The sequence below is a fragment of the Phacochoerus africanus genome, chromosome 5, assembly GCF_016906955.1.
Source record: "Phacochoerus africanus isolate WHEZ1 chromosome 5, ROS_Pafr_v1, whole genome shotgun sequence".
Lineage (NCBI taxonomy): Eukaryota > Metazoa > Chordata > Mammalia > Artiodactyla > Suidae > Phacochoerus > Phacochoerus africanus.
Genome location: NC_062548.1, coordinates 43,994,686 through 44,009,770, shown reverse-complemented (window position 1 = coordinate 44,009,770; position 15,085 = coordinate 43,994,686). Strand labels below are relative to the sequence as shown.

At 48.1% G+C, this 15,085-nt stretch overlaps 1 protein-coding gene and 2 non-coding genes across 3 annotated transcripts; all 3 read left to right on the top strand.

Moving 5' to 3' along the window:
- The first annotated feature begins 346 nt into the window (after window positions 1-346).
- TRNAR-CCU (transfer RNA arginine (anticodon CCU)) lies at window positions 347-419 on the top strand. Its single transcript has one exon. It is a non-coding gene; the product is annotated as a tRNA-Arg (tRNA).
- Window positions 420-1,708: 1,289 nt separating this feature from the next.
- On the top strand, window positions 1,709-1,781 carry TRNAK-CUU (transfer RNA lysine (anticodon CUU)). The gene has a single exon. It is a non-coding gene; the product is annotated as a tRNA-Lys (tRNA).
- A 2,654-nt stretch (window positions 1,782-4,435) lies between these two features.
- On the top strand, window positions 4,436-9,223 carry LOC125128418 (olfactory receptor 1F1-like). The gene is given in 3 exon segments (XM_047782774.1): window positions 4,436-4,616; window positions 8,108-9,063; window positions 9,065-9,223. Coding segments are annotated over 3 exon segments (1,296 nt in total).
- The last annotated feature ends 5,862 nt before the right edge of the window (window positions 9,224-15,085 follow it).

The following is a 15,085-nucleotide window of genomic DNA, read 5'->3' as shown; positions in this document are numbered from 1 at the left end:
CCGTCACCCAAAGGGGAATCCAGGGCCTCCCGGAGCTTGGGGCTCCCACTGGAGGAAGCCAACGAACCAGACGCGGCCGAGCTCCGCTGGAGGAGCCACCGGGACGCAGGGAGGCGAGACCGCGGTCGGCGGCGAGGGCGCGGTCTGCACTGCAGCCTTCTCGGGAGGGGCAGTTTGTTTTGCTCACGACTTTGTTCCCGGAAACTTGAATAGAGGCTGGGCCAGGGTACGAGTCCGTGAGTCCCACGACAGCCACGTTTCGAGTAAATACTGGGTCACTTTCTAACCGCGGGTGAGGAGTTACTCCTCCCTTCTTCCCATATTCACAGGAACGCTTTAAACAGCTGCCCCAGTGGCCTAATGGATAAGGCACTGGCCTCCTAAGCCAGGGATTGTGGGTTCGAGTCCCACCTGGGGTAGACAAGGATGGTGGCTTTGAGTCCCGCCCTTCTCAGTTGACGAGTGACATTTTAGACTGTACAAAACAAAGTTAAAGGTGCTTCTTCACCATCCTCAGTGCGACTTGAATAAATAAATGCTTACTTATATCCCAACACGAGAACACCTCTGTGACTGTGGGACAGTCTCACTGTCCTCTGATGCATGCACAGGAGTGGTTCTACTGCAGCAGTTTTTGGTAAATAACACGAGGTGGAGGGAAGAGAAATGGAGTACCTTTTTTTCGCCCGCGTTAATAGTGTTCGACCTCAGAAAAGAACGTTCATTCTATCCCGGTTGACATGGAAGATCCCTCTAGGAAAGCGGTCCACCTAGAAAGTGGTGTATGATCCACTTCTTAAAAAGCAAACACTAATTATTCCCAAACCGTAGCCGTCCGTGCATGACTGCTTGAGAAAGACTCTATCGTGGAAGGTTTTCAACACTCAGAGCCAGGAGGAAAGGGGAGAGAAAAAAGAGACGTTAGCAACATACAAAAATTTGCAGGTCAAAAGGCTACAGGCAAAACTTTGAGAGCCGACAAGTTGCACCTTCGATCTCTGAATGTGTGAGAATTGAATGAACACTTCTGGGAGAATAGAGAGTAAGCAGAGCCAGTGATGACGCTGATTTGATCTGGGTTACAATTGTGGGTGATTTTCTGCCTGGATTTCTGTTATTTCACTATAGTTAATTGTGTGACTTCTTATAGTTCCTTCAGGATAAGAAAGTGGGGGGGGGGATAAGTAGGGCTCTTAACAGTGAGCGGGGATTCGGGACCAAAGCTCAGACCAGCCGCCTCCTTCCTTCTCTCCCTCCCTCCCTCCCTCCTTTTCAAAACTAAAGAGGGCAGGACGGGCAAGTATCTGACCTGGGGAGAGAATTGCCCCTAAAAAGACTCAGCACCGCAGTTGGTGTGTGTGTTAAGTGTTCGTCTGCTCGGTTAAACTGCAAACGTCGAGCCTGGTGAGGAAGGAAACAAAAATGAAAACCAGCAACATCCTCTGGTCCAGAATCCGACCCCCTTTCTTCCTCTGTCTTAAGAATCCACCTTGCCAACTTCTGCATCCCCAGTGCCTGGCATGTGTTAGGCGCTCAACAGACAACTTGAGTGAATGAAGGGCTATGTTGGGGCGCCGGTGGAGCCTAGACCTTATGGGAAAGAGGCACAGTCCCTGGCTGATCAGGAAGCCTGGGTCAGATCTCATGTGGGCAAGCGAAGTAATTTGTGTGCACAGTCCTCTGCTGATGACATTTACTGTTGTCCTGCGCCCAGCTAGCTCAGTCGGTAGAGCATGAGACTCTTAATCTCAGGGTCGTGGGTTCGAGCCCCACGTTGGGTGTATGCATTTTGTTCTGCACCAGCGGCTACAGGGAAGGGTGAAAAAGCCAGGACTGCCTTCAAATACATGCCTAGTAAGTGTCTTTGAATGAAAGTTTTTAAGTTTAGCAAGACTCAGAAAAATGGTATCTATAGTACTATATTTTTAAAACAATGGACAACCAAGAAAACAACAATAAAAGCAACAACGACAAAGGACAACCAGAAATAATGTGCCTCCTGAGGGGATCTTAGAGGCAACAAATGTCACATTTACAATTAAACATTTTCTGGTATCCCCGTTACATTTTGGGGGTGGGGTCGGGGATTTGTCATCGTGGCTCAGCAGTAACGAACCCAACTGGTGGCCGTGAGGATGCCGGTTCCGATTCATGGCCCCGCTCAGTGGCTTGAGGATCTGGCGTAGTGGTTTAAGGAGCTGGCCTTGTGGTGAGCTGTGCTGTAGGTCCCAAACACAGCTTGGATCCTTTGTGGCTGTGGCTGTGGTGTAGGCCGGTGGCTGAAGCTCCAATTCAACCCCCATCCTGGGAACCTCCGTATGCTGCAGGTGCGGCCCTAAAAGGGCACAATAAATAAATACATTTTTTGGGTACACCTGTGCCATTCAAAATTTCCCAGGTCAGGGGTAGAACACGCACCAGAGCTGTAAGCAGAGCCACAGCAGCAACAACGCTGGATCCTTAACCCTCTGAGCTGGGAGGGAACTCCCCCATTACATTTTTAAAAATGGAATTAATTTAAAAAATATATATATATTCATCTTTTTTGCCTTTTCTAGGGCCACTCCCATGGCATGGAGGTTCCCAGGCCAGGGGTCGAATCGGAGCTATAGCTGCCGGCCTACGCCAGAGCCACAGCAATGCAGGATCCACGTCTGCAACCTACACCACAGCTCACGGCAATGCTGGATCCTTAACCAGGGAGCAAGGCCAGGGATTGAACCCACAACCTCATGGTTTCTAGGCGGGTTTGTTAACCACTGAGCCACAAAGGAAACTCCAGTATAATAATGTATTTATTTTAATCAGTTTATTATAATGTCCCATGAAATTATCAATGAGAGGTATCATATTCTTAACCTTAGAACTTTTGATTTTTTTTTTAAGGGCCACACCTGTGGAATATGGAGGTTCCCAGGCTAGGAGTCGAATCTTAGCTGTGGCTGTTGGCCTATACCTCAGTCACAGCCACACCAGATCTCAGCCACGTCTGCAACCTGCGCCACAGCTCACAGCAATGCCGGATCCCCACCCACTGGGTGAGGCGGAGAATTGAACCCTAACCCTCACAGTTGCATTCTTTTCTGCTGCTCCACGTCAAGAGCTCCTCCTTCTGTATCCATAACTGGCCTTATTCTGTAAAGAACTTTTCCCCACAAACATGGGTTAGACTTCAGATTTTTGTGGCTTGTAAAAGCTCCCAGGCCAGGAATCGAACCCATGCTCATGCTGCAGCTGTAACCAGAGCCACAGCAGTGACAATGCTGGATCCTTAACCACTGGGCCATCGGGGAACTCCTCTTTGCTCTTTTTAAAAGATCTCTGTTTATTTATAAATCTTTTTTTTTAATTACTCAAATGAATTTATCACATCTGTAGTTGTATAATGATCATAACAATCTGATTTCACAGGATTTCCATCCCACAGCCCAAGCACATCCCCCCACCCCCCAAACTGTCTCCTCCTCCAAACAGTTTTTCAATGTCTGTGAGTCAGCATCTGTTCTGCAAAGTTCTGTCTGTCCTTTTTTCAGATTCCACATGTCAGTGAAAGCATTGGATGTTGGTGTCTCATTGTATGGCTGACTTCACTTAGCATGGTAATTTCTAGGTCCATCCATGTTGCTAAAAATGCTGGCATTTCATTCATTTTAATGGCTGAGTAATATTCCATTGTGTATATGGACCACATCTTTTGGATCCACTCCTCCGTCGATGGGCATTGAGGTTGTTTCCATGTTTTGGCTATTGTAAATTGTGCTGCAATGAACACTGGAGTACATGTGTCTTTGCAAGTCGTGGTTTTCTCTGGATAGATGCCCAGGAGTGGGATGGCTGGATCAAGCTTATTCACAAATCTTTACTGTGAAAATTTTCCAGCCTGAAGAAAAGTTCCAGGAATAGTATGTTAAACACTGTCTATGGATCCGTTTGAAGGTCATTTGCTGTTTGTGTATTGTCCACATTGGACTTTGAACATTTCCTCACTGTCTTTTTTTCAAAATGATTAGTCTTTTTCTCTTTATTTTTCTTATACACTGATTTTTGATTCTAGGGTATTTTTTTTTTTTACATTTTTAAAATTAAAGTATAGTTGATTTACAGTGCTGTACCAACTTCTGCTGTACGGTAAAGTGACCCAGCTTTATATATATATAAATAGACATTCCTTTTCTTATATTACCTTCCATCACGGTGTATCCCAAGAGATTAGAGAGGTTGCCTGTGCTACCCAGTAGGGCTTCATTGCGTACCCATTCTAAATGTCAGAGTTTGCTTCTATTAAACCCAAACTCCCTTTCCCAGCTGGATGAGCAGACTCTCCCACTTTCCCGTCGGGAGTGGTTTGCTTCTGATTCGGGCACATCATCCAGGAAGAGGCCATCACCGTCTTGCCTTATAACAGTGCCAGGAAACCTGGGGAGAGAGCAGTTCCATGAGGCATGTGACCGTCTTTCTGGGACAAGGCGAGCATGGAGCTGCCGCTGGCCGCCTCGCCTGCCGGATGGAGAGAGACGGCGTGTGGAGTAAAGTACCGCAGAAACACAGGGAATCGAGAGACAGAGGAATCCTGGTTCTGACGTCATTGTCTGGGTCCCTGGAACACGCAGCCTTTGGTAGGAGGCATTTTGGCCTTTTCGGTTCTATCAAGCCATAGATTCTGTCTCTGATTAGGCTGATGTGAGTTCGTTTTCTGACACTTGCAAACCATGGCTTTCCTGAGGCAGTCGCTGTTCTTCGTCTCCTCCCCCAGATCTTCGAAAATTAATTTTCTGGGGTTGGGGAGGTTGTCGTATTTTTGGAAATGGAATGAAGAGTGCTTGGTGTCACAACACGTGTCTGATGGAGACGCACAGGCTCGTTACAGCCCTGGACTTTTTATTTTGAGTTATTGAGAGCAGGTTAATGATATTTATTAAGATTCCCTGGGCAGCGTAAGAAATATATTATTTGTAAATAACCCCAAATGGAAGATTAATGGGAAGACCACTTCGATTTCCAGAGGAGATTTTTTTAGGAATTCAACGGCCATTTCTGAGCCAGGCGTATGGCTTTTATGAGTGACTTTTTAACATTATCAACTCGGGAAATCAAACTTCACAGTGCAAAAGATCAAAGCCTCTATGGCACCTTAAAGCCAGATTTTGCCTTCAGAGCAACGAGTGTGATGCATACTTGACATGGGAATTTTCTGTTCCTCATTGGCATCCGCGTCCTACCATTTATAACTGAACTCAGCAAAGTTTCCCATTTCTACCTCATTTACCCCCAATTTAGAACATATGATGAGGAGCTCCTGCCGTGGTGCAGTGGATTGAGAATCTGACTGCAGTGGCTTGGATCTCTTCAGAGGTGAGGGTTTGATCCCCAGCCTGGTGCAGTGGGTTAAAGGATCCAGCATTGCTCCTGCTGCAGCTCGGATACTGTCTCTGGCCAGGGAACTTCCACATGCTGTAAATTTATGCTGCGGCCATAAATTAAAAAAAAAAAATGAATTGTGAAGCACCCCATCGTGGCTCAGCCGTAATGAACCTGAGTAGTATTCGTGGGTTTGATCCCTGGCCCCGCTCATTGGGTTAAGTATCCAGTGTCACCGTGAGCTGTGGTGTAGGTCGCAGACACAGCTTGGATCTGGCGTTGCTGTGGCTGTGGTGTAGGCTGGCAGCTGTCGCTCCAATTCGACCCCTGGCCTGGGAACCTCCATATGCCATGGGTGTGGCCTTAAAAAATGATTAAAAATGTCTTATGACATATGAAGATAAACACGTGACCCTATTTCTAAATAACATTTATGTAGAACACAGATGGTTGAGGAGAGAGCAAAAGGAGGGAAATTTCATGTGATACCTTGAGCCTCCACCGAGTGGACATGATCCCTCAGGCCCTGATGAAGTTAGGGGTCACGAGGTCATTAACATAATTCACCCCATTTCGTCTGCACAATGCTGTGAGGTGATTCTTATTTCTCTTCTCTACAGAGGGTGAAATTGTGCAATTTTGTGAACCTTGGCAGCTTACTTATGATGCCTGACTGATGATGTGGGTCTGGGAAGTCAGTAATGATCTGTGTGAATCCAAAGTTTAGGAGTTCCCACCGTGGCACAGTAGTAATGAACCTGACTAGTATACATGAGGACGTGGGTTCGATCCCGGGTTGAGGATCTGGCATTTCCCTGAACTGTGGTGTTGGTTGCGGATGTGTTCAGGATCCTGCAGCCTGAGGCTCCGATTTGACCCCTAGCCTGGTAAATTCCATGTGCTGAGGGTGCAGCCCTAGAAAGCAAAAAACAAAGCAAAAGTTGAATCCCTCTCCAGCATCCTGTGTGCTTCCCAGCGATGCGGGGTGAGTTATAGAGGGCATTGCTGCTAATGAGTGCCCCTGAAATTGCATCATTCCCAACCTTGCCAAGTCCCGCAACAGCAATTACATAGCTCTGTTGACAGGTCTTTATTATGCTATCAGTGTTGGATCCAAAAAAGCCACAGAGGAGAAGCGACAATTACTCTCTGCTTGTCTCTAATGAGGCTCTCAGGGAACATGGCCCTAGTGGCCACTGAGGCCCCATCTTTCCTGTATTGAATGCTGAGTCCAGGCCTCCAGCCCCTTGTTGGTACAGAACCTGAAAACCCCAGTGACGGCTCCTTCTCCCTCTCTGGCCGGGTTTGGAAATGTGAGCAAGCCTGGGAGTTCCGGTGAAGGTGAAGACAGCCATTCTTCCCAGGTAAGAGTCGGATCATTGGGACTGCATCCCTAAGTGCTTGCTAGGGTGTAAAGGCTTAAGAGGCATTCTCACTCCATCTTCCTTTTTTTTTTTTTTTTTTTTTTTTTTTTTTTTTTTAAGAATTGGAGCTGTAGGAATTCCCGTCATGGCTCAGTGGTTAGCGAATCCGACTAGGAACCATGAGGTTGCGGGTTCAGTCCCTGCCCTTGCTCAGTGGGTTAAGGATCCAGCATTGCCATGAGCTGTGGTTGTAAGTTGCAGAGGCGGCTCGGGTCCCGCGTTGCTGTGGCTCTGGGGTAGGCTGCTGGCTACAGCTCTAATTCGACCCCTCGCCTGGAAACCTCCATATGCCACGGGAGCGACCCAAGAACTGGCAAAAAGACAAAAAAAAAAAAAAAAGAATTGGAGCTGTAGCCGCAGGCTTAAGTGCGCAGGAATGCGGGATCCAAGGTGCGTCTGCAACCTACACCACAGGTCAGGGCAATGCCGGACCCTTAACCCGCTGAGGGGTGTGTGTGTGTGTGTGTGTGTGTGTGTGTGTGTGTGTGTGCGCTTGCGCGCACGCACACAGGGATGGAACCCACGTCCTCATGGTCGGGTTCAGTTAACCGCTGTGCCCCGACGGGAACTCCCATCTTCCTTTTCAGTGGCGCCAGAGTAACAGTTCTGAGATCACCAGCAGTTCCTTGTATGTGTTATCTGTTGATGAGACCCTGAACTTTAGGGAAAACCAATTGACCGAGTACCTGTCCATACCTCTGGGTCGTTTATATTTTACTTTTATGGGGTACTCTTAGGGAGCTCCACAGACATAGCCCAGAGGTGCTGGCTTACTCCAAAAACATGAGCCAAGGAAGCAGCAGCGGCAGGATGTTCCTGACCACCCTGGGAGCAGTTTTTGATGACTCTCTGATATCCTCAGAGCAGATGTGTTAGGAAAGTGTCAGAATCCCGATTAGAGATGAGAACTGACAAATGTTCACTAATCACACCAAGCCTATAGGTACAGGCTCACTTACTGCATGTCGATCTGTATGACAACTGTTGACGCACGCGTTCTCTAGGACTCGCTATAAATATTAAAGTCTCTGTCAATACTCCTGTGTGTGTAGTGGTTTGGGTTTTTGGGGGGCCATGCCTGCATGGCATGTAGAAATTCCCAGGGCAGGGATCGACCCTGTGCCACTGCCGGGACAATGCCAGATCCTTAACCCACTGGGATACCAAGAACTCCCTGATGCCTAATTTTTTAAAAAAACATGGTTATGGTAGAAAGTTTAAGCATACAAAGGATTTATGGACGAAACCGCTGTCACATCTCTCACTGTGTCCTTCTGGAGGTACAGCACACGCATAAACGGAGTGCCCTCATTTTACTGGTACAGGAAAGGGGCACAAAAGGGCCATCGCTGGCCCACGGGGAGCAACGCTCGAGTGCCTCGCCTGGGTCACCCGGCCTTTCTCCTTGCAGTCTGCTTCACTCTCCATCCTAACCATCGTTTTCCAGGCTTTTGAATTATTCCTTCTTTGTCTGCCTCTGGGCCAGGATCCCAGCCCCATGAGAGGGGCAAACCAGTCGAGTGTGTGCGAGTTCCTCCTCCTGGGGCTCTCCCAGCAGCCCTGGCAGCAGCAGCAGCTCCTCTTCCTGCTCTTCCTGGGCATGTACCTGGCCACGGTCCTGGGAAACCTGCTCATCCTCCTGGCCATCAGCCTGAACGCCCGCCTGCACCGCCCCATGTACTTCTTCCTCAGCAACCTGTCCTTCGTGGACATGTGCTTCTCCTCCACCACGGTCCCCAAGATGCTGGCCAACCACGTCCTCGGACGTCACACCATCTCCTTCTCCGGGTGTCTCACCCAGATGTATTTTCTCTTCACGTTCGTGGACATGGACACTTTCCTCCTGGCTGTGATGGCCTATGACCGCTTTGTGGCTGTGTGTCGCCCCCTGCACTACTCCACCAAGATGACCCACCCGCTCTGTGTCCTGCTGGTCACGGGGTCATGGGTCATTGCCAACTCGAATGTTTTGTTGCATACCCTGCTGATGGCTCGGCTCTCGTTCTGTGGGGACAATGCCATCCGCCACTTCTTCTGTGATGTGAGCCCCCTCCTGAAACTGTCCTGCTCGGACACACACCTCAATGAGGTGATGATTCAGACGGAGGGGGCCCTGGTCACGATCACCCCCTTTGTCTGCATCCTGGTGTCGTACATCCTCATCACCCGCGCTGTGCTGAGCGTCCCCTCGGCCAAGGGCAGATGGAAAGCCTTCTCCACCTGTGGCTCCCACCTGGCTGTGGTTTCCCTCTTCTGTGGCACCATCATTGCTGTGTATTTCAGCCCTTTTTTCCTCCCACTCGTCTGAGCAGGACACCGCAGCTACTGTGCTGTACACAGTGGTGACATCCGCGCTGAACCCTTTCATCTACAGCCTGAGGAACAGGGACTTGCAAAGGGCCTTGCAAACAGTGATTGGCCAGAAGCCACGCTCTTACTGATGAAAGGCCCGGGGATCTACCGCTCACAGGCACATAAATCGTTGCCAACTCTCTGTCAGGCAGAAATCCGTCAGTGTCTGCAAAGAACTAAGAATAAAGGCATTCTGTCTATAGATAGTTATCAATGAAGTCTAACTGAAGGCCAACCTGCTCCTTGAAAAGGGTAATTATGTTCGTTTCCAGTTACTGTATTTTAAAAGACTTTGCATAGAGATCAAGTTTTTCTTTCCAACGCGATCCCTTTGAAAAGTTACATGTAACAGATGTGTTTGCATTTCCCTCTGAGAAATGCTTTCAGAATCTACACCCGTGATTTTCAGTCTTGGATACATGATATGATCACCTGGGGTGCTTTGAAAGTATGTACACTGATGCTGGACTAAATCTTGACCCATTAAATCAGAATCTCTGTGGTGGGTCTTGGGCATTGGTATTTTTCCCCTGAAGGTTCCCTGCAGGGTCCCTGCACCTTCTGGGTTGGCAGTCCGCTGCCGAGATGGCAGAGGGGCGTCTGCACGCATCACTAAGGGCTGCTGGCACACAGCTACCCTAGTGATCCCAAGGGTTGCTGGCAGCCCCAGAGGGTAGAATCGATTCTCCCTCAGAAGCTCCAGAAGGAATCAGCGCTGCCATCACCTTGACACTGGATTTCTAACTCTCAGATCTGTGCGATAATACATTTCTGCTGTTTAAAGCCATCTAGTTCATGGGCCTCTGTTACGGCTGCTCTAGGAAACATACGCCATCCCAATAGAATTCCCTTCCTTTTCCTGGACAACCTTCCCTCACAACTGTTTGCATTTATTTGGGGTCTTCCACCCCGAGCCTGTAAAGCCCCGATGAGGAGGGGGTCATTATTTCCTCTGTACACCCAGCCTTGGGCCCTGGGTCTGGTTCACGTGAAGTCCATGTTTCATGACAAGAAGAAGTAAATAGGAGTTCCCTTCATGGCTCCATGGTCAACAACCACAACTAGGATCCAGGAGAATGCAGGTTCGATCCCTGGCCTCCCTCAGTGGGTTAGGGATCCGGCATGCGGCGCTGCCATGAGCTGTGGTGTAGGTCGCAGACCTGGCTTGGATCCTGCATTGCTGTGGCTGTAGCGTAGCTCCGATTTCACCCCCAGCCTGGGAACCTCCATATGCCACGGGTGTGGCCCTAAAAAGCAAAAGCAAAAAAAAAAAAAAAAGAATGCATATGTAACAGAAATCCACACCCTGAGGGTTTTTTTTTTTTTTTTCTCTTCACACCTCCTACCCCAACTTGTTTCCATGAGTCCAGGAACCCAGTTTTTTCAGTGGTGCTTTGGATATAGCAGTTCTTCGATAATTATGATTTACCTGAATACATGGTTCTATGACTGAATCAATATGGGGAAGTCACTGGAGACGAAGATGAGAAGGTTTCTTGAAGGAGTTGATGAGTTTGCTGAGCTTTCTGCCACCTGCTAAGCTAAACTGAAGCCTAAGCATATGTTTTCATGTATTTTTTTTTTGGTCTTTTTTTTTTGTCTTTTGTCTTTGTTGTTGTTGTTGTTGCTATTTCTTGGGCTGCTCCCGAGGCATATGGAGGTTCCCAGGCTAGGGGTTGAATCGGAGCTGTAGCCACCGGCCTACGCCAGAGCCATAGCAACGCGGGATCCGAGCCGCGTCTGCAGCCTACACCACAGCTCACGGCAACGCCGGATCGTTAACCCACTGAGCAAGGTCAGGGACCGAACCCGCAACCTCATGGTTCTTAGTCGGATTCGATAACCACTGCGCCACGACGGGAACTCCTTTTTGGTCTTTTTTTAAGGCTACACCCATAGCACATGGAAGTTCCCAGGCTAGTGGTCGAATCAGCGCTGTAGCTGCCGGGCTACACCACAGCTGATGGCAACGCCGGATCCTTGACCCACTGAGCGAGGCCAGGGATTGGAGCCACAACCTCATGGTGCCTGGTCAGATTCGTTAACCACTGCGCCACAACGGGAACTCCCCCTCATGTTTTTTTTTAATGGTTATTTTTTTCTCAAACATTTTCACAGGGACCAAGCCTCTTGTGCTGCTTTTTGTAATTTTTCACTTCCCTGACTCTGCCTACGCCCCTGCCATTCTGCCTCCTAATTCTCTCCTTCTCCCTTTATTGTTTGTTTGGTTTTTATTTTTGGCCAAGGCATGCAGCAGATTGATGGGAATCTCAGTTCCTAGACCAGGGATTGAACCCAGGGTATAGCAGTGAAAGCTCTGCGTCTTAACCACTAGACCACCAGGGAACTCCTCATTCTCCCTTTAAAACGCCCAATCAGGGGTCCCCATTGTGTCACTGCGGAAACCAATCGGACTAGGAACCATGAGGCTGTGGTTTGATCCCTGGCCTCGATCAGTGGGTTAAGGATCTGGCATTGCTCTGAGCTGTGGTGTAGGTCTCAGACGCGGCTCGGATCCCACGTTGTTGTGGCTGTGGTGTGGGCCGGCACTGTAGCTCCAGTTTGACCCCTAGCCCGGGAACCTCCATATGCCACGGGTGAGGCCCTAAAAATGAATAAATAAATAAAATAAAACGTCCATTCACCTCTGTGGGAATTGGAATGGTGCTCAGCTCCTTTCCCTGCTGTCAGTGTAGTAGTCCTCTTACCCACAGTCTCACTTTCTGCGGTTATAGTTGCCCCTGGTCAACGGTGGTCAGAAAATAGTAAATGAGAAATTCCAGTAACAAACCACTAACTCACTAGTTTTAAATTTCACACCATTTTGGAGTTCCCTTTGTGGTGCTGTGGAAACGCATCTGACTAGTATCCGTGAGGATGAAGGTTCGATCCCTGGCCTCACTCAGTGGGTTTGGGATCTTGTGTTGCCGTGAGCGGTGGGTGGTGTAGGTCGCAGACGTGGCTTGGATCCTGAGTGGCTGTGGCTGTGGTGGAGGCTGGGTGCTGTCACTCTGATTCAACCCCTAGCCTGGGAACTTCTATATGCTGCGGTGTGGCCCTAAAAAGAAAAAAACAAACTGTAAGCCATTCTGGGTACTGTGATGAAATCTCATGCCAGCCTGCTCCGTCTGGGCCAGGATGTGAGTCATCTCTTTGTCCAGCGTGTCCCCATCATTAGTCATTAGCATCTCCCTGTGTTTTCAGATCAGCTGTGGCATCAGAGGACTTGTGTTCAAGGAGCCCTTATTTTACTTACTAATGGTCCCCACGCGGAGAGAGTGCTGGCAATTCAGCATCACTGAACATGACTTGCCAGCATCACACCTGTGGGATGCTGGCAATTCAGATTCTCTAAAGAAGTGCTTCTTTTAAGAGAAAAGGTGAAACATTTTCAACTTAATAAGGATAGAATAAAAAATTGTTGGCAGAGGTGGCGAAGATCTATGGCAACAATGAGTCATGTGATATTGGAAAGGAAAAAAGAAATTTGTGCTAGTTTTTGAAAAATTTTAATGGACTACAGTTGACCTAAGAAAGTTGAGTTAGTTTCAAGTGCACAGCCGGGTAAATTAGTTATACAGAGATCCTTCCTCTTCAGTTTCTTCTCCGGCATAGCTTATTACACAGTATTGAGATTTCTCTGTGCTACACAGTAGGTCCTTGTTACCGACCTGTTTTATGGATAGCAGTCCCCACATAACAATCCCAACCCCCTAACTTATCTCTCCCCCACCACATGTCTCCCCACATCTCCCCTTTGGTAACCATAAGTTTGTTTGTTTGCTTGTTTTGGCTGCACCCACAGCATGTGGAAGCTTCTGAGCCAGGGACTGAACATCAACACCAAGCCAGAGCTGCAGCCTAACGCCCTACCTGTGACAACACCGGATCCTTCACCTACTGTGCCACAAAGGAACTTCCTTTTTTTGTTTTGTTTTGTTTTGTCTCTTTAGGGCTGCACCTGAGGCATATGGAGGTTCCCAGGGTAGAGGGTCCAATCAGAGCTGTAGCCACTGGCCTACGCCAGACCCTCAGGAACGTGGGATCCGAGCTGCGTCTTCGACCTACACCACAGCTCACGGCAACGCTGGATCCTCAACCCACTGAGCAAGGGCAGGGATTGAACCTGAGTCCTCATGGATGCTAGTTGGGTTCGTTAAGTGCTGAGCCACGACGGGAACCCCCAGAACTTGCTCTTTTTGACCATAAGTTTGGTTTTGATATATTTGAGTCTATTTTTGTTTTGTAAGTTCTTTTGTGTCATTTTAAAAATTAGATTCCACATATAAGCGACCTCATATATATATGTCTTTCTCTGACTTACTTTGCTTAGTATGAAAATTTCTAGGCCCATCCATGTTGCTTGTGCTAGTTTTGCTGTTGTACCCCATACTGCAAAAGTAACAGCCACAGTGTGTAATGAGTGCTCTGTTAAGACAGAACGGCATTACATTTGTATGATGAGATATTTTGAGGAGTTCCCCTGTGTCAAAGCACGGTAAGGATCTAGCCTTGTCACTGCAGCAGCTCCCAGTGGTACCAAGTGTTGCTGCCATGGTGTGGCTTTGATCCCTGGCCCGGAATTTCTACATGCTGCAGGTGCAGCAAAAAAATTTTTTTTTTCAAGACAGAAACTTTCACAGAACTGCTGTTACAGTATATCATTGTAATTGTTCTATTTTATTGTTATTATTGTTAATCTCTCTTTTTTCTTTTAGGGCTGCACCTGCAGCTTATGGAAGTTCCCAGGCTGCAGCTGCCAGCCTACACCACATCCGCAGCAACGTGGGATCCAAGCCACACCTTTGACCTACACCACAGCTCACCAATGCCAGATCCTTTAACCCACTGAGCAAAGCCAGGGATCAAATCTGAGTCCTCATGGATACTAGTCAGTTTCCTTTCCCCTGTGCCACAACAGGAACTCCTATTGTTAATGTCTTATTGGGCCCAATTTATAAATTAAACTTTATCATAGGTATGTATGTATAGGAGAAAAACATATCGAGTTCAGTAGATCTGTAGATTCAGGTGTCCACTGGGGGTCTTGGACTGCATCCCCTAAGGTCCAAGGTGTGGGGGGGGAATCACTGTACTTACTGAATAAAATTGGTTTCATTGCTTTAACTAATGTGTGACTGGTGTGTACATTTGATACTAGTGGTAGTGGAATGAAACATCAATATTTTTAAAACCTACTTCTTTAGTTATTTCAATTTCAATAGAGGGTCTTTTTTTTCTTTTTCTTTTTTAGGGTGGCACATATGGCATATGGAAGTTCCCAGGCTAGGTGCCCAATGGAGCTGCAGCTGCCAGCCTACACCACAGCTCACCGCAACGCGGGACTCCTAACCCACTGAGGAGGGATCCAGCCCATATCCTCATGGATACTAGTCAGGTTCATTTCAGAGGAGCCACAACGGGAACTCCTTAAATTCCATTAACTTAGTCTACTAAACTTGTTCTTCAAATTTTGGTATTTCATTAGATTTTTTGCACTAATCTTGCTTTTGAAAAACATTGCATTGAATTATGATTTATCTTGGGAATTCCTGTCATGGTGCAGTGGAAACGAACCTGACTAATATCCGTGAGGAGGACATGGAATGGACCCCCGCCCCCTCTCAGTGGGTTAAGGATCCTGCCTTGCCGTGAGCTGCTGTGTAGGTCGCAGATGCGGATTGGGTCTGGAGTTGCTGTGACTGTGGCATAGGCTCTGATTCAACCCCTAGGCTGGAAACTTCCAAATGTCGCACATGCGGCCCTAAACAAAACAAAACAAAAACCCGACTTATTTTGATTTTTAAGCTTATGAGGCCTCCTGTAACTTCTGCACTTCCAACGCCCTTCTCGGGATCCAGGCTCCCTCCGTGAGCCGATCGGGCGCAGGTGCAGCAAGAGATGCACAGACTCGGCGAACCTCCTTCCGAGGAAGCGCTGCGCAAGCCCTT